At 40.8% G+C, this 22,318-nt stretch overlaps 1 protein-coding gene across 1 annotated transcript in view; it reads right to left on the minus strand.

Annotated features, from left to right (window-relative positions):
• CNBD1 (cyclic nucleotide binding domain containing 1) overlaps positions 1-22,318 on the minus strand; it is a 291,253-nt gene that overhangs the window by 127,264 nt on the left and 141,671 nt on the right. Inside the window, exon 5 of the mRNA XM_045006943.1 lies at positions 4,829-4,974. Within this exon, the coding sequence (XP_044862878.1) occupies positions 4,829-4,974 (146 nt within the window). The remainder of the gene's footprint in view (positions 1-4,828; positions 4,975-22,318) is intronic.

A 22,318-nucleotide genomic window follows, 5' to 3' on the forward strand; every position in this document is an offset into this window, starting at 1 on the left:
TTTCTACTTCTGTACCCCCAAAAGCACACACAACAATCATTATGGGACCACTGAAGCAGATGAAGCATTGTTTGCCAGCACCATAGTCTGTGTATGGCTTTATCAGCCAATGCAGAAAAGAGTAGGTTAGGTCCCCATTAATCACAGTTGGTAGAGAAACACCACTAGTGTCCCTGTTGAGACAGTAGTGTTCCTTTCCCACCTGTCTCTTCTTGTACAAGCTGTAATTCTTTAGTTTAATTTTCTTTCATCATGAACTTTGCTTACTCTTATCCACAGGTGGAGCAGCTCTCATCTGAGTAGTTTTGTGGGGCAAGAAAGTAAAGAGGGAGCTAAGTCATCCACAGATGACCCTGCCACTTGCTGCCAGTTCAGAGAACCACAAAGTTGTCCCATCAGGGGAAAAAGCTTTTCTTGCCCCGTAGTCTGTCCTCCTCATAGTTCTGTTTGGCAATGTAAATGAACAAAAATTTGCCTCTGTATCTAACCTCAGAGAGCTGTTACTCCATGTTTTTTGCCATGTCAAGCACCAAATTCCAGAAGTTGAAGGATGCAGTAACACAAAGAAACAGAAATACCTGTCTGGCTGAAAATGGGCACTATGACCCATGAGACAGAGGACTTTTAGTTTTTCCAACAAGAATTCCCAAAATCTTAAATGGAACAGAGGGCTAAAGAGATAGCCTCTCCACCCCCAAGGATACCTGAAAAAGACTGGAACAAAGGACAGTAACCACAAGGAGTGTGAGCGATTGCTGGATCCAGACTAGAAGGAGACTAGTCTGTAAAAGGAAGCTTACTGGAACTGGTGAGGTTTTATCTGTATTCAGTTTTCTTAGACATAGACTTGCGTGTTCTATTTTACTTTACTTGGTAATTCACTTTGTTCTGTCTGCTACTACTTGGAACCACTTAAATCTTACTTTCTGTATTTAATAAAATCACTTTTTACTTATTAATTAACCCAGAGTATGTATTAATACTTGGGGGGGGGAGCAAACAGCTGTGCATACCTCTCTATCAGTGTTATAGAGGGTGAACAATTTATGAGTTTACCCTGTATAAACTTTATACAGGGTAAAACAGATTTATTTGGGGTTTGAACCCCATTGGAAGTTGGGCATCTGAGTGTTAAAAACAGGAACACTTCTATAAGTTGCTTTCAGTTAGGTCTGCAGCTTTGGGGCACGTGGTTCAGATCCTGGGTCTGTGTTGGAGCACAGTGCTCTTTAAAAATTCCCATGGTCCTTAGCCACTGTCAATACTCTATGGAATAGCTGAGCAGCATGTCCCAGAAGGCACTCACTAAAACACAGTTAACCAATTTGCTAAGTTCAGAGAGAAAACATGACTGATGGCAGAAAAGCTGCTGTGTGAACATAAACCACACTGTTACTTGTAACCAATTAAGCTGACCGTGCCTCTTTGGATACGTCATCATAGTTGTAGCTGTAATGCAGATTAGTCCCACCAGCACTCGTTGTCAAGAAATGTGTATTTCAATCAGTCCTAAATACCCTTTGTTCAGTTCCATCCATCACACTAATTCAACCCCCATGCATCATAATTTTTCACCCTCTTTGGTGTTGACATTCTTAAAATATTTTTAGATGATTCAGTTCATTTAATCTTTCCTCATAAGTCAATCCCACAACCTCTTAATCATTTCTGTTGTTTTTCTCCAAATTCCCTTTAATTTATAAGCCTCTCTGTGACATTAAGATGCCCATATTTCTATGCAGTATTTTAGGTAATGCCTGAAAGGCAACACCTTGTCCTGAGACATGAAGTGAATGAATTAACAGTCCAAAATTGTATTACTATATCCTGCTGCAAGCTCATGTTCAATTAATTGACCACTACCACCTCACAAGTCTCTTTTGGCATTACTGTTTTTCCAGTGTCTCCGTCCCGTATGAATATCTTTGTTTTGGAGTATTTTTGACCAGAGGTGATAATATGCTATATTTCTAGTGCCAAACCTCATTTTGTTATACATTTCTAAATTCTCAAAGGCCTTTTCTATTACTTCTTCTCTTGATTAGTGCCTCTAACACCTCTTAATTTTGTATCTGCAAATATAAGGCGAGATTCTGCCACCTTTATGTTGAACTCATTGGGACTACTCACCTGCTTAAAGTCATGTATATGCATGAGTCTATCCAGGATCAGGGCCTAACTCTACAAGTAGTCCCATTGAAACCAAGGCAAACCCTAATCACAAAGTAACAATTGCAAACCCTTCGGTGAAAGAGCCATCGAGAGATCTCTCTTTTTGTATGTGCAAAGCACACACTCAAATTTGAAAAATGTCTATATTCCTTTAAATGCATAGAAATACCAAATGTTAAAATAAAAGGTAATCTTTTAGGGGGTCATTATTTTCTTTTGCCCATCTAAGTGGCATATAACCTCACAACTGCGATATTTTTTATATGTATGATTAATGCAGAACAGCAGATGAGATAGTACAAAAAAGTGTAATAAAATAGTCAATTAAAACACAATAGTTGTGCACTCTTAGAAAGTTAACGGGTCTTTTGGGCTTTATCCAGCACCCACTGATGTCAATGGGAAATGTGTCATTGATTTAATGTATGCAGTACAGGTCCCTTGATATATGTCAAAGTTCTCTGATAGAAATCAAAAAATGTTGCACCTTTAGTACTTCCAAAAAGATACCGGGAAAGCAAATTAGTGTAGAATCCCTTGTTATAGAATTTGTTAGATTGTGTAAGAAAAAAGAATGGTTTTCCTGCACCGTTCTCTGAAAGATTCTCTTCTGAGATTAAAAACATGTCTGGCATGTATTAATTGTATCGAGTCTGTTTTACTTAGTATAAAATCATTTTAGTGTTTATTTTTGGGTCATAGCACCCGATTAGATTGAAAATGTTGCTTAGCCATGTTCAAAGAACTGGTGGAAAAGATTGCACAATTGATGCAAAGCAGCTTTGTCTTTAAGGCAGTATGTGACAGGCTGAGTCATTAAGATTAGCTTTTATCTCATACACAGCTTAGTGATCAGCAATTTTAGCCACCATTTTACACCACATTGTGATTTTGAATTAACTGTTGCAAAATCAATAGGGCACCCAATCTAAAGTAACATGAATGTCCCAGTGACCAAGATATGAACAGTAATTCACAGTGAAGTCCTCGATTCTTTCAAATGTGTATAGTGAATCAAGATGCCAATTTTCGTGACTATCATTTGAGTCACTAGCTTTGACTTTAAATTTGTCCTATTCATTATCTCTACATCATTATGCAAATGTAGTTCCTGCCTGCTCACATTCTAGTTCAATCTGCCTGTTAATTACTCAGCAATGCTGTAATGTAAACTGCTTGGTTCTGAGTGCCATACTTTGATTTCCATATTCACTTTAGATGCATTGTTTCAAACATTTAAAGGATGATTGGAATGATGATTGGAATGCAACAATTAAGAATAAATGGATCAAACTGAGGCCTACTCTTAGACCGCTACTGATACAATCCTATTGCTAACCTCTGATATACCAGACAGTATTACAGGAGGATATGAGTTTTAATTGTTGTCCCTCTTTTTTGGGGGGAGGGGGGGAATACAGTGTGTAGTCTGAGGAGCGCATGTGCCAAAAGAGTTAACCTAGCTAAAGATAGCATGCTATATATATATCTCACTACTTTATTTTAGGACCGCTAAACAAAGTATTTATTAGCCAACTAATTCTAATTTTCATACCTCTACTCACTCCCAAAAGGGACCTCTCATTTTTTTTTAATTAAGCTTTCTCCTCCCACTCTTGTTTTGTGGAATGAGTACAAACCAAGAGATTATACTTTATTTTATGTATTATCAGACCAATGCCACAATAAGGCTATATAACATTAAGCACCATTGCTCTGACGATAGATAACTCAGAGTGATTTGCTTTCATAATGTATTTTACAGCAAGACTGTCCCCTCACTAGAATACATCATAAGAGCAACGGCACTTTGTATTATCCATCACCAGAGCAATGGCGCTTGGTGTTATCCATCACAAAAGCAATGGCACTTAATGCTATACATCAAAGTGATGGTATTCTGATGATGTACAATACAAAACAGCATGCCTTGATGACATGGCTATAACACAAGGTTGGTCTAATTTGGAAGAAGCTATTAGAAGTTTTTGAAAAGAAAAACTTCATGAACTTTTAAAAGTCTAATCTGCAGGGCTTTTATATTAGTATCTCCCATCATATAAATTACAATATGTCTTTCTGAATTTCTGCTTTTCAAGGATTAGAGAGAATCATTAGTAGGAATGACATTTCTCACTATGATATAGTCATAGGAGTAAAAACAGTTCCCTAATATAGAGCAGGATTAGAAAAGGGTCAGGTTGGGCATCCAAAAATTGAGGCACCTAATATCACTAGTCTCTGTTTAAAATCTTGGCTAGTATTTCTGATTTGTAGTTACTGAGCACTGTTCAGAATCTGCAGGTCCTGCTAGAACCAGATTTCTTGCAGAAGGATACAACAAACACCCTTGTAAGTTTCTAGTATGACTAGAACTTTTAAACGTGCCTAAAATTCACTCCACCAATGAAAAAAAGCAAACCCTACCTTTTCCCAGAATTTTTTTAATATGGAAATTTATTTTCCTCTCAAAGCATAATTAATCTACCCTTGACAGCACCTTCACAGTCTTTTTGAATGACAAGAATGTGTCTCATCCCTAACAGACTGTGATATATGCAAAGATACAGAATATATCTGTTTCAGCACCTGGAAAAGCAATCTATTTGTTTTTTATAACCAGATAAGAAAATCATTATGACAGATCCATTGCTACCTGTGCTTCCTTTTGCCCAGTATTCCTTGATGGTACACATGCTGAGTTCCCTCAGTTCTTCATCAGAAAGCTGAGCCCTGATGTCAGGAATGAGCTTCATCATCTCATACACTGTGTTATGTTCTTTGACAGATCTCAGAATGGGGCTGCAAAATAATTTATTAATATACATCAGGATGTAACGCATTTGGGAGATTCGATCTATATAATTTGCTATCTAGTCAAAATCATTTATTGTTTTGTTTGCAGATATGTTTGAATATCAGACATTACTTCTGCTACAGAGGTCCACTGTGCCTTAGCTTGCACTGATTTAACTATAGTGAACACAATACTGTTTTCCAGTTCATCACACTTTTCTTTACATTAGGCATAACCAATTCCATTGCAACTACTATTTAACTGAGATGCACTACACTGTAAATTTATGGCCTTGGACCATAAGAATATTATGTCACCATATAACATTTTGAGATCTTGTCAGAAACATATGTGCAGTAATTATTCATTTTACAAACATAACATTAATTAACTTACTGTATAAATTCAGGAGGCAGCATAAGAATTACAGCTTATTTATTTAGTGCAGTAATGAAAGTATCTCAAAGTCACAGGGTATTAAAAGTAGTTCCATCACATAAGTATAAATCATGTATCATTACTACAGTACTGACTTAGTAGTAATCCCATTCATTATTGGCTCTGCTGGGTTTAGCTTTTGTAATGCTCTCAGTTAAAGAAATTTTACACACTGATACTCAGTACTGTGAAACTGAGCATTTCTTCCCATCTTGGTGTGCGCCAAACTTCTCCCCTACAGATAGTTCCTCTTAAAATAAATGAACCAAATAAAAGTAATCTTTAGTTATAAATATTCAGACTGAGGAAGTAAAATAATGTACACTATGTAAAGTGGAACACTATTGTGTATATTTAATTATGTTCAAAAGGAAGATCAGCCTTTTGGTGGGGGAAAAGAGTGCACTGCAGAAAAAGGAATCAAGGGCTTGATTCAAAGCATATGGAAATGACTCCGTTTTTCCACTGAATTTTAAGAGTTTTGGATCAGGCCTCAAAAGTGAACAGTTAAATCTCTACTGGGAGAAAGTACACTTTACAGAGGAAGGGGCATATTTAATCTCAAAGGTATTACATTTCATGCTTCCAGATATTGAACCAATTTATGGACTTGTTCAATATTTCATTACTAACCTTAAATCTAGGAAACAGAAATTAAAATAGGGTGGTTTTATGCTCACTAATTAATATCCCCTCGCTCATTAACAAACACTTCCCCTCCTATCTGTACTCTAGTTTACTCTGTTGCTCCCAACTGCTGGTTATACTTTTTCTCTTTTTAAAAAGACAGTTTTTGTATTGTGACCTAAAGGTGAATAGAAGCAAGTGAAAGGTTTATTTTCAGTGATGCTCAGACCAAAGCATTAGTTAATTTAAAATATGGAAGAGAATTCTCCAAATCCCTTTTAACTTATTGCAAATATTATCTATACCTTCTCATACCTGTAGCTCTAAACTATTTGCTCAGCCAAAACAGATTATAAAGTCAACCATAAATCCAACCTTGCGCTCGTATTTACTTAGCCCCTCCCCTGAGGTGCCACTCACCTCCTCCCTGGTGCTTGCTCCTTGGAGTGGCTTCTCCCCTGTCGCACATGGGATGGGTCCTACATTCTTTTTTGTGATGCCTGGTGCCTCCACCCATTGTCCCTGGGACACAAGTGGTGCTGTCCCTTGGGAAAATGAATAATGCTACCCCTGCTGGCAAGGAACATAAAACCCAGTTCACAAGAAACAAAGAAATGATGCACCCAAAAATAACAATATACCAAAGGGGGACTTTATCGAAAGCAAGAAAATAGACTCTGGGGAAAGAAAGGGTTAGGGTTAACTAATAAGTATTGAACATTAACCACTCAGCAAATCTGCCGCCTCCCAACACTCACAGTTTATCCCAACCCCAGCTCCCTCTCTGGCACCTTCCCAGGCAGATGGTATGTTGAGGATGAGTCCAGAGACGAGTTCTGCACTGTTGTGAATGGTGGCCAGCTTAAAGAAAAGAGTCTTCTTACAGTGTCTTTGCCTCTTCGTGGAACAGATACTTCTCTTAGCTCCCTGGTCTGGAGTCCAGGCATGCTCTTGGTAGCCAGCGCCAGGTCAGACTTCTGATACTCTCGACACTGGTCTCTGCAGGGTTGGAACTGCCTGATCCTTGTGCTCAGTCCCATGGCAGTTCAAAGACTCCCTTTGCGGGAGGGGGAGTTAATCAGAGAATTCTTGAGCTGTTCTGCTTCTCTCTCATCTCCAACACTCAAAAAATCCTGAATCTAAACCTAGTTCCTTTGTTTGTGAGTCAGGCTGTCCCCTCCCACTGATGGGGTGAGCAGCCCTGGCTCATCATTGGCCCATAAAACTGCTTGTCCCTGTCAACCTATGCAGAAGCCTCTCTACTGGCCTCAACCGAAGTTTCTAGTCCATTCTGTTCCTGCCCCTGACTCCAGGTATGCTGGGAAGCGGTGTTAGAGGGATCTGCTAGCCATTACAGTTGCAGTCCCTTGGTTAGGCCCCCCTAAAGCAGTGGTGAGCAACCAGCGGCCCATCAGGGTAATCTGATTGTGGGCCACAAGACATTTTGCAGACATTGACCATCCACAGCACCACGCCATGCAGCTCCCAGTGGCTGCAGTTCTCTGTTACCGGCCAACAGGAGCTGTGGGAAGCGGCAGCCAGCATGTCCCTGCAGCCACAGCTTCCCACAACCCTACTTTGAAATATGCAGCAATTAATGGAGATTGGGTAATTGTACACATAAGGAGCCCACTATCAGTGGATAAGGGACAGTATGATACTCAAACTTTGTAACTCCAACCTCTGAACCAACACTAAAAATATAATTCTATCCTCTGCACAGAATGAGTTTGACACACCTACCCCTAATGCATGTTGTCCCAGGGGTACCCACAGTGCCTGCTAGGCATCGGGAGAGTTAAAAATAGCATTGTGATGTCACAAGTGGGAGCCAAGGGATTTGTTCAGTTGAAAATCATATCAGATGCCATGGAGCATGTTCAGAAATATTATTTCAATTGCTTCTAATATTATCCATGGAGTTTTTAAAATTTATTATGTTATAAAGTTTAGCCATTTTTAGTAATATGTAAAATTATCTGTATAGAAAAAAGGTGGTCAGAATTGTTTTGAAGTGGGACTATTATATTTTTTTCTTTCTTGTCACTTTAAAGTGGCTTAAGGGATTTTGTTCAAGCATTCCAAACTAATTCTTCCTTGAGTAGATACCAAGCATGGAAAATTGCCGCCTGAAAGGTAAATTTTTCACAAAGCCTAGAGTAGGGAAAGTCAATAGGGTTTTAACAGAATTTGTTTTGCAACCTCAGCTTCTCTACAGCAGCTGCAAAAAGCATGACCATTGTAATAAGCTGATCTGTAGGAAAGAGAAAGCAAAGAATTACAAAGACGTCTTTTCAATAATTTATAGTTCTTAAAAGGTGAAAATGTATTGTTTATATGTGAGAGGGTGACCTGTCCACTTGAAGGGGTGTTGTACTAATTTATATGGAATAAATGGGTCAAAAGTGCTAACATAACCCAGTCACTGTCCAATATTAAACAGTGTTAAACAAGGTCCGGGGTTCGGTATACAGAGATCTGAGCCTGCTTAAAACCATGGCAACCACACCATGAAAATCCTTTTAACCTTTTATGAAAGATAAAGAAAAGGAAAACAGTTACAGCATTTGACATGCAAAGTATTAAATAGGGCTTTGATTTTAACAGCATCACGTGTTCCTTTCCCCTTTAGCTGAAGAGAGTTTTTAGAAGGAAAACCACCCTTGTCTGACATCTCTTAGGTATCAAAGATGGTAATAACTGTCCTTTTGGGGAAATGAGAGAAACGTTAGGTGAGACGGGCTGAAGCTGTTGTTAAAAGTCTGATCTCATTTCATCCAAGGTGGTGTTTGGGATTCACATTGATTCAGTTGTAGTGACCATGTCATCTGGGTTCTTCTCTCTGCCTGCTCTAGTCAGGATATCTCTCAGAATCAGGATGACAAAGGCTCTGGGGGTGGCAGCCCTGATGGTGAAGCCTGCTCCAGTAGCCAATTTTTTCCCCAAAGTCTCTTTTTTGAAAAAGGACTCCAAAAGGGAGTGGTGGGCGCAACAGTCCATACTCTATTTTGTCCACCAATTAGGCCTAGTTTTTGACACACCAATTTTGATTCACTGATTTCTTGTCCCACACTTTTCCTGTTTACCCAAGCATGATCTTAACACAGTCCTTGAGCAGTAGACCTTCTGTTTGGACTAACTAACTCTGTCCGCCTTGAGTACCTTTTCCATCAATATTTGCTATTATAGGTTATTGTGACATCTTATGAACTTTCACGTACTTTTTTACATTGAGATCGCAATTGGAGTAGATGTGGGAAAGCCCGCCTGAATCACAGCACAGCACAGCACCGTGAAGGGGGGCTGTGGAATCCCTTAGCAAAGGGGTGAAGAAGTTGTGAGTCAAGGGACCAAAGCAGGAGCAAACCAGTGGGATAGACTCTTCAGAGAGGTCAGGAGCTGCAGTGGGACTGGCAGAGCTTCTGGCTCAGAGAAATTGGGAACCCAAAGCTTTGAGGGGTGAATTGAAAGTCCCAAGAGGGAATAGTTTGGTCCTGGAGGGCCAAAGGAGACTGTATTTTGAAAAAAATTAATAAATTTGGTCCCAGGAAGGAGAATGTTATTTTAAGCACTTGTGCTGTGAATAAAGTTACTGGGAGAACCCGGAGGGAACCAAGGGAAGATTGCTTGCAGAACCACACTGTGCCATGAGGGAGCATGCCGTGGGATGGCACCCTGTCACACTACTGAGAATACAGCACTACTTTTGATCTAATATCAAGCTTGGATTTGGTGCAGCTGAGAAAAGCAGGAGGAAACATGATTTTAAGCAACCTTTCTGCTCCCCACCCCAGGACCAGCAAAGTCCATTTTGGCCTTGGCATAATTTAGAGAAGACTAAGACCTGCTGTAAATTTTGCTCGCTGGTGTGGAACCAGAGGATCCCCTATGCTATGATGGTTCTTGTGCTACCCAAGGACTCTTCTGTCAGGGGAAATACAGTTACATCTTTAAGAAGCTGTGTCTTTAGTTAGCTGCTGTACACAGCTAAATTCAAGCAGCCTTAATCAGGGATGAAAATCTGGCCCAGTATGGTGAAAGTGCTCTAGCATGCCTAAATAGTTGGCATAGTTCCAGCCTTTTTCACTTGCCTTTGCTCTCTCATTTAGATGCAAATCAGTTTTGTGCACCAAAGCATCACCTGCCAGTATTGTAGGTACTGATACATGTCATGCACAGCTTGCATGAACAGCTCAGGTGCATCAGGGGGAAGGGATAGCTCAGTGGTTTGAGCATTGGCCTGCTAAACCCAGGCTTGTGAGTTCAGCCCTTCAGGGCCCAATTTGGGGATTGGTTCTGCTTTGAGCAGGGGGTTGGACTAGATGATCTCCTGAGGTCCCTTCCAACCCTAATATTCTATGATCTTTTAAAAAATGTAGTCTACTGTACATTTCCATAATTTATGCAGCTGGACTACTGTATGCCAGTTCAGCCATTAAGCACTGAATGAGTTAATAACAGGATACAGAAAAGGAAAGACATGCATAATTGTAGTTTTGGACTACACACAGCTGGGACACAGACTGTCTCAGTAATAAAAAACAAGCTTACCTTGGCTTTGGTTCGGCAACAGATTTGACTGTATGTAACAGACTGAATTTAAACAATAATATGATTACTAGCAAGCTGACAATGCCATTATAAGTAACCTAACAAAATAATATTGGGGAGATTGCATTAAATATTTGGAGACACGTGGGTAATATAAAATGGCAATTTAACCAAACTATTCTTTTGATCAGTACAGTAGTTGCTCAGCTAGGGCCTAATTCTTAAATTAAGCTTACTGTAACTTGATGTGTTTTGTGAGGAATTCTGCATTTATTTCAGATATTGTTATAGTAGGAAAAGCCAAGAGTAGCCCATAATCAGCCTTCAGCTATTGTTCAGTTTTCCATATCTAAGGAATATGCTTATCCATACATAGATCCTGTCCTGGCTAGCAATCAGGCAATTATTCATGTTAACAAAGCACACTGTTCTTGAAAATATGGCAATACTATAGTGCAAGAGAGTGGATGACTCAGAGGGCCTAGTAATCAGCCACCTTGCACTTTTAACTGAGTGGTCCAAATACCGCCTATACTGGTAGTGAGTGACCTAAAACAGTCATCATATGACAACTGTTTAGTGTCTGGCCTACATGAAACAAGTTGGGGCCTTAGCCCTGTCCCTAATGGATGGGTAACTTAAGAGTTAACATTATAATGGATAAAGCAAAACTTGCAGAATTGGTGGTCATTCACACATTTTAAAAGCTCGTAATAAAACTCAGTACAAGGCTATTGAGGAAACTGGATAACGACAGGTTGAGTAGTACTGTAAACTCCTGTCATGGTTCAGATTAGAGCTATGAAATAAGAAAACAATGTAAGTAAATAAGGGCTAGATTCTGATATTCTTACACTGAGAAGTTCTTTGCTTCATGAGAAGCACCACTGATTTCTTAATAATAGGGACTCTCAGGATGGGAAAAGAGTATTGAGGTGATCCAGGGATCAATATTGTCAATATTGTCAAACGTATTTAATAACAATTTGGAAGATGGAGTGAATAAGCAAGGTAGGAAAATTCACTATTCATACAAAAGGCCAACCAAAATCCCAAAATAAAAGGTTCTTCTGCCGCATGTGGGCTTTTCTTCAGCCCACCCTTCAGGCTCAGTTCCCAGCCCCCTCCTAGGTCACTTTTCAGGGTCTCTGGCTCTGACTCCCAGGCTCTTTCCCTGGAGCTTCCTCGCAGTCTAAACCCTTCTGGGCTAACTTTTAGTCTCTGGCTCTGGAAAAGAATCCTGACTTTGGCTCCTTTCCTGGAATCCTTCCAGACCTTCCTTCATAGCCTTCCACAGAAGCCTAACTTGCTCCTTATGGCTCCCCCCTCAAACTGTTTTCTCTGCCCCTTTACAGAAATCACCCAGCTAATCAAGACCATCTTCAGGAGGTTGAGTAGCTAATCTAGCTCAGGTGTGGGTGGTTAAGCCCATAAAAGGTCAGATAGCTTGTGACACCTCGTCTTTTCAGTGACTCCGCTACCTCCCTTTGTCTCTTTTAGTTCATAATTCAAAAATTCACCCAAAACATTTTAAAAAACAAAACACAAATAAAAAAGTAAATTCACGCTACTAACATGCTGTTTGCTGACCATTCCTTTGTTCACTCTGCTGATGTGTTATATCCCTTCCTCCAATCCATTGCCTGTTTTGTTGTTTAAATTGTAAGGTCTTCAGGACAAGGACCATCTCTTATTCCCTGTGTGTATAGTGCCTAACATATCTGGGTCACAATCTCAGACTGGGGCCCTGAGGCAGCATCATAATATAAGTAATAAATAATAATTCTCCCCCATCTTTGCTTCTCCCAGGCCATCCTCATTGATGCCATGTCACAGCAAAGCTTCTTCTACCTGGGGAGTGCTATGTCTCATCACTGCTGCTCCTGCTGTCAGCATGCAGCTGTACTAGGCAGTCCCTCCCACCAGAGACTAAGGGTTTGTCTACACTTACCAGGGAATCTATGTGTGGTGATCGATGCATTGGCAGTTAATTTAGCGGATCTAGTGAAGACCCACTAAATCGACCGCAGATTGCTCTCCCGTCGACTCCTGTACTCCACCGGATCGAGAAGAGTAAGGGAAGTCGATGGTCACATAGTGTGGGCCCCACAGTAAGTAGATCTAAGCTACGTCAACTTGAGTTACACTATTCACGTAACTCAAATTGTGTAGCTTAGATTGACTTTTCCCTGGAGTGTAGACAAGGGCTAAGGGTATTTCTACACAGAGGTTAGCCTGCCTGAGCTAGCTTAAATCCAGCTAGCATGGGTAACAATAGCAGTGAAGACAGGGCAGCACAGGTTTCAGCATAGGTAATACAAGCCCAGCACAGACCTTGGGGATGTACGTGGCTCACTAGCCTGTGCTGCACGATCTTCACTGCTATTGTTACCTGCACTGGCAGGATTCAAGCTAGCTCGAGTTGACTGCTTTTGCTGTGTAGACATACTCTTAATATGCTGCCACCACAGTGCATCCAGCTGCCGCCATCACAGGGAGTGAGGAATCCATCTCAAGATCCAAAATGCTGATCTCAGTACAATATCATTTGTATTACAAAAGTGCCTAGAAGCACAAACTGTGATGGGCATCCGATTGTGCTAGGCACTGTCTGTGTCTGTGCGCGTGTATATTATATATATATAATATATACGAAGAGACAGTTCCTGATCTGAAGGCGAGAGAGACATAGTAGTAGTATCCCCATTTTATAAATGAGGAACAGAGGCACAGAGAGATTAAATCACTTATCACTTGCCCATGGTCACATAGCATTTGCTGCAGAGGTGAGATATACTTTTGTTTTAGTTTGTATAAACAAGAAACATGATTAAGGATCAAAACTAACTTTACAAACATGGTTGTGCTGGCATGAGTCCTTCACACTAAAATCAAGTGCAGGACATTGACAATGCCTCACAACTGTGTTCCCAAAAAGCAAAGAAAAAGAATACTTTCAAGGTGGTAACAACTGATCAAGCCCCAATCTCAATGTGCATTTGCTCATGTGTTGTCTTCAGAGGGTTTGGTGGGTTTTTTTTGTTTTTTTGTTAATTGATACTTCGCATGTATTTAAGCAGGTAATTTTCTTTAGTCTTCAAATAATATAAAGTGATCAAAGTTAAAGGCTTAAGGGAGATATACAACAGGTGGCAAGAGTTGCTTACCACAGATAAACTGAGTACTTCAAAAATTATACATACTGACAGCTTTATTAAATATATTAAAACCTGCTTTCCACCCTCTCATTCTCTCACAAATTCTCCTCCCTTCCCCTCCTCCCCAATTCATTTATTCCATCTGTTTGCTCATACTAAGTTTGGCAATAAAACAAAGTCATGCCAGTCAGCTCCCTGCGAAGAAAGTCAAAGCTTTTATATAATGCAACAGTTACATTCATGTTCCTGTTGAGATGATTCCTTGTTTTTAGTAATATTTGTGGTAGGTCATTAATGGATAGCACACACCACCTAAGGGTGTCAGATGTTATGTCATCATCTCTAGACAGCATCTTCTTCTGCATAATAAGTCTTCATGTTTACCTTCAAGAATGTCAATCATTCTATATTTAGACTTGCTTGTCAATTAGCAGCAGCTCTGACAGCTGCAGTGAAAGGAAAACACTTTAAAGGCTTGATGACAGTTATTACAGATAAGACGTGTCTCTTTTTGGGGGTGGAGGGGAAGGGAGTGTCTCTAAAACTAGAAAGCAAAGAGGTCTTTCCCCATGGCTAATTTTTATTATTATTTACATAATCATCTAACAATCAGATTAGGGGGCTACCTTCTTCTACCTTTTTTGGTGGGCCAACCGGTATAATCACTGCTCACTAACTAAACTTCTCTGGGGTTGGATGGCCTTAGAATCATAGAATCATAGAATATTAGGGTTGGAAGAGACCTCAGGGGGTCATCTAGTCCAACCCTCTGCTCAAAGCAGGACCAACACCAACTAAATCATCCCAGCCAGAGGCTTTGTCAAGCCAGGCCTGAAAAACCTCTAAGGATGGACATTCCACCACCTCGCTAGGTAACCCATTCCAGTGCTTCAGCACCTCCTAGTGAAATAGTGTTTCCTAATATCCAACCTAGACCTCCCCCACTGCAACTTGAGACCATTGCTTCTTGTTCTGTCATCTGCCACCACTGAGAACAGCTGAGCTCCATCCTCTTTGGAACCCTACTTCAGGTAATTGAAGGCTGCTATGAATCTCCCCTCACTCTTCTCTTCTGCAGACTAAATAACCCGAGTTCGCTCTGCCTCTCCTCGTAAGTCATGTGCCCCAGCCCGCTAATCATTTTCATTGCCCTCTGCTGGACTCTCTCCAATTTGTCCACATCCTTTCTGTAGTGGGGGGACCAAAACTGGATGCAATACTCCAGGTGTGGCCTCACCAGTGCAAATAGAGGGGAATAATCACTTCCCTCAATCTGCTGGCAATGCTTCTACTAATACAGCCCAATATGTCATTGGCCTTCTTGGCATCAAGGGCACACTGCTGACTCATATCCAGCTTCTTGTCCACTGTAATCCCCAGGTCCTTTTCTGTAGAACTGCTGCTTAGCCAGTCTGTCCCCAGCTTGTAGCAGTCCCCAGCTTGTAGCTTGTAGCAGTTCTTCCTTCTTTAGTGCAGGACTCTTCACTTGACCTTGTTGAACCTCATCAGATTTCTTTTGGCCCAATCCTCCAATTTGTCTAGGTCACTCTGGACCCTAACCCTACCTTCCAGCATATCTACCTCTCCCCCCAGTTTAGAGTCATCTGCAAACTTGCTGAGGGTGCAATTAATCCCATCATCCAGACCATTAATAAAGGCGCTGAACAAAACCAGCCCCAGGCCTTCCCAGAGTCTACTCCAATTCTGCACCAGCACCAGGATGACTGAGTTTTTGTTTATTTTACTGCCACTCTACTAGTCCTTCTAGCATGTAAAAGGTTGAGTTCTGCTTAGCAGGAAGTTTCTTTTCAGTTTGTACATGGATAGATTGGTTTCACCTACATTTCTCAGACTTTTATTTAATGCCTGGATGGGGCTCAGATTCGTGGAATCACAGAAGTTAGAGACATGTCTGGGAATAATCTCAATCAAGCTGTGAAAGACTCAGGTTTCACATCTCATATATAATAATCAACATGTGTTTCATATCTTTACCACTTTTGCGATACGTTATGCTAGCAGCAGTCAAATTCTGGCTCTTCTCTCTCTAGTGAGCTGGGCTCTGTTTTACTGCCTCCTTTACCTTCTGCTGTGGCATGAGAATATTTTCTCTCACCAGTCCTGGTGGTTTCATTGGTATTGTTACTACTGTTGTTTTGAACCTCTGACCTCTCACTCCCTGGGGCCAACTATTGTACTGCTATTCAATGTGACAAGTATCAAAATATGACTGTCTACAGACCCTTTGTGATCTTGCATGTGATGTCTGCCACTGCTTCAACCTCTATCCATGCAGTGTTATTTTGGTATGTGGTTTCTTTGCTTTCTGTATGTAGTTCCCAGACTCTCCCTGTAATCTCACCACTGCTGTAGTCCTGTGTTCTCTCAGTTTTCTTTTCAATCTTTACTATTTTAAAAAAAAAACAATAGTTCTGCAGATTTCCCGATATCTATTGCATGTAAAAAATAATCATAATAGTGCTGCTGCTCTGACCATTTCCCCCAGTTTTTAAAAGAAGTGAACAGGTTGTCAAACATATTAACACAGATAAGGTTTACTGGTTAAATTGAAATGACCACTAACCAATGTAGGGCTGGAAACAGGACTCTCTGTCAGAGATTTAAACAAGTAAAGAATACAAATTAGAGAGAGACCTGAACTAAATCCCCCAGATATTAACACCTCTGAAAGTTGAGCATGAACATATCTGGATCTAAGTTTTGCAGCTTGGAACCCCACTCTTCTTCAGCTCTGTGTAAACTCAAAAGCTTGTCTCACTCACCAACAGAAATTGGTCCAATAAAAGATATTACTGTCATAAGTAGTTAGTTAAGGGTTAAGGTCTACCTGTAAAGGGTTAACACAGACCTGGTGAAACACCTGACCAAAGGACCAATCAGGGAAGAGAATTTGAAAATCCCAGAGAGCGGGAACTTGGGTCTCTGTGTTCTTTGTTCTGAGTTCTTAGCCGTCTGGACCTACACCAGACCAGACGCTTAACCAAGTCTGCTCATCTTTCTGAACTAATTTCTTCTATTCAAGCTAGTGAGTATTAGAAGAACTGGGTAATTGCATATAAGAATCCTGTGTCTGCAATTCTGTGTGTTTGCATTGATTATTCGTAATTTTGCCTGTATTGTTTGTACTGAGGAAAAGGGAGAAATTTCTCCAGGGATTAATAAGATTAGACCCTATGAATGTCTATCTTGGATTCATAGAGATTGTGTATTTTTTTTTCCTCTTCTTTCTTTTATTCTTTTAATAAACTCTTTTAAGTTCAGGACTTGGTTAAGTTCCTTACCTGTGGATTCAGGGGAAGGAAGCTAGGCGCCACTCTGTGGAGACAAGGATTGTCTCCAGGCAGAGAGAGAGCAGGAGAGGGAGGGGGGAAGTGGGCTGCTTCCCTGTGTGTAGAGATTCAAGGGGTTTGAATCTGGGTTCCCCAGGGGAAGCTTGGGGGACAGGCAGTGTGTCAGACACTTTAACCTGACTGGTGGCAGCGCAAAGGAGACCTACCCTAAGGGTTAGGGTGGGGGAAGAATACATGCGGGTCCCCATCTTTGAACCCAAAAGCTCAAAGTGGGGGTGAGATCCCATGACATGGTGGCAGCGGTGGGTGAGATCCCATGACAATTACCTCACCCACCTTGTCTCTCTTGTATCCTGGGACCAATATGGCTATAGCAACACTGCATACAGGAATTGTTTGTACAGTTCCTGGCTGCCAGATACACATTTTTTTGTCATTCCAAAATGATAAGTCCCGTCCCAAATGATAACACCAAAGAGTTGTACAATTATAAGGCACACGTAAAATATGCACATCCACTTCCACAGTATGTCACTGCAGGCCACAAGCTAAACTGGTACTTACAGTATACAGACTGAAGGATTGTGGACCAGCAAGGATTACAGCTGGCACTAACAGAGCCTACTTTGAAAGTCAATACTAGCCTCTTAGATTCCAATTTGAATAAACAACCACTGGAGTGAGACAAATAAAATGATATGCTCCAGTTCTGCTCTCAGACTGGTGGTTTGGCACTGCATAGGCTGCAAAAGGAAAGGGTCACTACTAACCAGAGGATAAAATAAAGAGCCATGTGCCTTCTCCAGATTGTGGTAATAAAGTCTGTTTGTGGGTCAGTCCTGCCAGCTGACACATGGCAGGCTGCACTGATGTAGCTCAGAAAGTTAGCTTCTCAGAACTCTCACCTATTCCTCTCCTATTCTCTGCACAGAACAGCTGATTTTTCCATTATATGTGCCTATACTCTCTGCACCTAAAAGGATTAAATCTACCACTAACATTACATAGCTTTTTGTATGCCCACCCCAAATCCAATAAGATCCTAACACAGAACCACGTACCCTTTAATCACACATCATGGAGTTTCATGTACTAGATTTACACAATCTCTAGGATTTATACTTTATACCATAACGAAGGATTTCTGTAATCCCCATTCTCATGTGACATCAGGGATTTCAGAACAACCCACTGCACACTGAGGGGGTAATAGCACTAGAATACTAATTTCTGAAGGATCAGAATCAATAAAAATGACATGATTTCTCTCCAGAATGGGTTTGAGGTGAAAATATACTTCAGATCTTACCCAAAAATCATGCTGGTAGCCAATCCTTTAGTAACTAAACACTAAAGGTTTATTAACATAAAAAACGGAAGTGAGTTATTAAAGGGTTAAAATGAATCATATACATTATAATTTATTTCAGAGCTGTAGATCAGGACAACAGCAGTGATGTTAAAACTGCCAATTTGTAAGTCTCTGGTTCATCCCAAATATTGGGTTCTCAGTCCATTTTCTTTGTTAGAAAATATAATCCAGAGATGTGGAGTAGGAAAGATGCAAGGGGATGAATGATGTCACACTCACCAATTTATAGCCTCAAGTCCATGTCCCAGAAGTAGATAATGTACCAGCAGAATGCTAAGTGTTTGGTGACCTCATTATTGATATAGTGTGGAAAATGTGCAGCAATGTGTGGATGACTAGAAATTGGCTGGACAAAGAAAGTGGAAATAACAGTGCAGTAACTATTGTATCATTTCCCTGATCTTGCATGCAAGTAAATTGCTGCGGTACATAATTCAAGCTCATGAATGACAGAAGTGAATGACAGAAGCAAAACTACCACCACAACAAGCTGGTTTCAGAGAGGGAAGAGGCACATGTGATCAAAGTGTGAATATCATTGAAAAATGCTGGGAGTATAATCACCCACTGATTATGTTTTCATTGTCTACTGCAAAGCATTTGATACAATCCAACATGGCCATCTTTGGAGGATACTGGCAGACATGAGAATTCCAAAGCATCTCACTGAACTCATCACCAGTCTCTACTGTCAACAACAGATCACAGTGCAAACAACAGCGAGCAACAGTGAGTAGTTTTCCAGTAGGCATGGTATGAGACAAGGGTGGATTCTGTCTCCAAGTTTTTTCAACACGTACTCAGAATTTATTATGAGATAAGACCTGGAAGGTTTTTATAAGTGGAAGGAGCTGGGATTTCATTTGTGGACACCTTTTAACTGATCTCAGCTGATATGATGATCTTTGCTGCAACCATCCATTCAATGAAACAGTTAGTGAGGAATATGGGCTATCCCTGAATGTGGCAAAAACAAAATGCAACAGGATGGAACTGGACATCACAATCAATGATCAAGCTTTAGAGGCAGTAGACAAATTTAATTATCTGGGATCATAAATATCCAACAAAGGAAGCTGCTTCAAAGAAATTGGAAGATGACTAGGGAATGTCGTTCAGCCCTGTCCTCCCTTAAGAAAGTGTGGACAAACTGTGGTATCTTGAAATGTATGAAATTTCAACTGGTGACAAGGTTAATTTTTGTCATAGTGACTTATGGATGTGAATCTTGGGAAACTAATGCTGCTGACAAGAGGAAAATTGAAGTTTTTGAGATGTGGTGCTGGAGAAGACTCTTACATATCTCCTGGACTGAAAAGAAGATGTTAGAAATATTACTGGAGAGAAGTGGACTCTGTTGTCGGAAATCAACAGGCACAAACTTAGGTACTTTGGTCACATCAGACATAGAGATAGAAATAACCTTGAGAAAGTTATCATGGGAGGAATGCTGGCAAGTCATCATGGTAGGGGACAACCAATGAGAAGATAAACAGATGATGTGCGGTTGATCAACAGGAAGCCAGCTGCTGAGTATGCAAAATTAGTGATGGGTTGAGAATGCATCCAAAAATTCTACTATGATGTCACCATTATTCAGACATGAACAAAGGCACTTTACATTACAAAGGACCTGAAGCACCTGGAGCCAGTAAAGAGTATTTAAATCCTGTTGTACCACAATGAGGCAGAATCTGACTCTTTGCCCCAGTGTGCCAGATGGCTGGTGAAAGGATTTTATTGAGGGGATAGAGGGGAAGGAAATGGAAACACAAGACCATCTTCCAAACAAACAATGTTCTGGGCTCACAAGATTGCCTCCAAAAGATCAGAGATCCCTTGGTGGGGAAAGAGTATAATCTGTTGTCTGACAGCATTTTCTGACTCCAGGATGATCCCAGGCCACTGCTGCTGCCATTCCTCCCCCCTCCCAGCAGACTTAGCACCCACATAAGAGTAGGGACAAGTGAGCTGCAAGAGAATGCAGGGAGAGGTCGGAATGTCTGAATGCCATGCGGACCTCTACTCACCACCGGTTTGCTCTGCCGACTTGATGCCCTCTTCTCACGGTTCCTTAGCCCATCGTCTCACTCTCACATTCTGCAGCCCCTCCTCTTGCTCCTCAGAAGCTGATGTACCTTGTCTTCATGGCTTAGCCCTCTGGCCAAGTCACAATAGTCCTCCCCTTCTGGGCACTATCAGAGTCTTCCACACTGTCAAAGACAGTCCTTAAGTCCACTGCCCTGGCTGAATGAATGGTTCTGGACAATCTTGATGTTCACTGTCCAGATAGTGCCACTCATTCAGCGGATGGTAGGGAAACCCAGGCCAGGCCTCTCAGTGGGTTGCAGCCCAGGGGCCTTGTCTCCAGCAGCTAAGGTTGGTACTACCACGAACCTCCCTGCCAATCCACTGGACTACTTCCTACCTTGCTTGTCCCAGGCTTGCATTCTCCACCCTTCTAGTTAAACTCCTATCTCCTGGGTCTGCTAGACAAACCCTTCCTCTTAAAGTCCAAATCCCTTTCTCTCCCTTGTCCCAAGGAGAGTGGTGGCAGCCTCTCTGCTGCCAACTCCCTGATTATATAGAAGCCCTGCCTATTTCTAAATAAGAGATCGTCCCTTAAATAGGGCTTTCCTCTCTGCCTAACTCTCCCCCAGTTTGCAGCCTGATAGATTAACTGGCTCATCTAGCCCACGTTAACCTCTTCAGGATGAGTGTGGGGAGCACACTCCAGCACACTGAACCTCTATCTCCCCGTGAAAGGAAATGTATTCGTCCACTGCACTGCCCTCTCTATATCCACGCTGTACCTGGAAAAATTAAGACTTAGATGTTATAAGGATTAATAAATAAATTACATGGTGTTGAATACTAATATTACATTCCTTTCCCCCTTTACCACTGGCTCAATTCCATTATTTCCCTTGCACCATCCTGTGCATCCTGGCAGGTCTGTCTTTCACAGACTAGACTTAATAATGTCATTTGGGTTAAGCATGGAAGACAAAAGCCTTTAGAAAATCTGCCCAGTGTTTTGTTTCATCTGACACTGAGACATCAGGTCACTAGGTAACCAGGAAAACCATTTTGAAATGACTGCTGCATTTCTTCACTGAACAACACTTAAAGGTAAGTAATTTTCTCTTCCATGAAATATAGTAATGTGCATTACTGCCTTAACCTTTCAGCATTTTAACTTTTGACTAACAACTACACCTTTTCCCTCAAATTAGTGGGGCCATCAACAAGAAGAAGTGGAATTAAATTGCTAACCAGTCAAATATAAAATGTGAAAAGGTGAAAGTGGAATGCCACACCACTATATTTTATAGACTAGAACAGACATTAATGTTGTGAGACATAATTCTTTTGACAAAAGTTGTGGACACCAAGTTCATACAATTCTCTCACTTCTATCAAGTGTTTTATTTACAGGACATTGTTTAGCATTACTACTTTCTCTGGGGATATTGTCAGGGTAAAAGCCTTAAAGGAGACAGTTGTGCTGAAACTTTAGAGGAATACAGTCTCCTTACCATTATGTAAGTTGTCATTTTTTGAAGTTGTGTCTGATTCAGGTTTTTCTTAAAGAAAAAAATCCACATTTGTTGTTTACATCCTGTATAACAAATAGGCTGTGACGTGGGGGAAAACTTACACAGAACCTGCCTGCATCAAGTTTGTGCTTTGATTTGTTCAGCTTAATAAGCATTAAATTCATCAAAACAATTTTTAAAAGAAGGCACTTTGGAAGTACAGTCTTCCACTATAGTCATTTACACATAAAGTACCATAACATTACTCAATAACTGTCTTCTCTTATGACAATGACAGTAAGAAAATGTGGAAAGTAGTATAAAATTGGTATATTTTAACTGGAAGTTTAAAA

This window comes from Mauremys mutica, chromosome 2 (genome assembly GCF_020497125.1).
Source record: "Mauremys mutica isolate MM-2020 ecotype Southern chromosome 2, ASM2049712v1, whole genome shotgun sequence".
Lineage (NCBI taxonomy): Eukaryota > Metazoa > Chordata > Testudines > Geoemydidae > Mauremys > Mauremys mutica.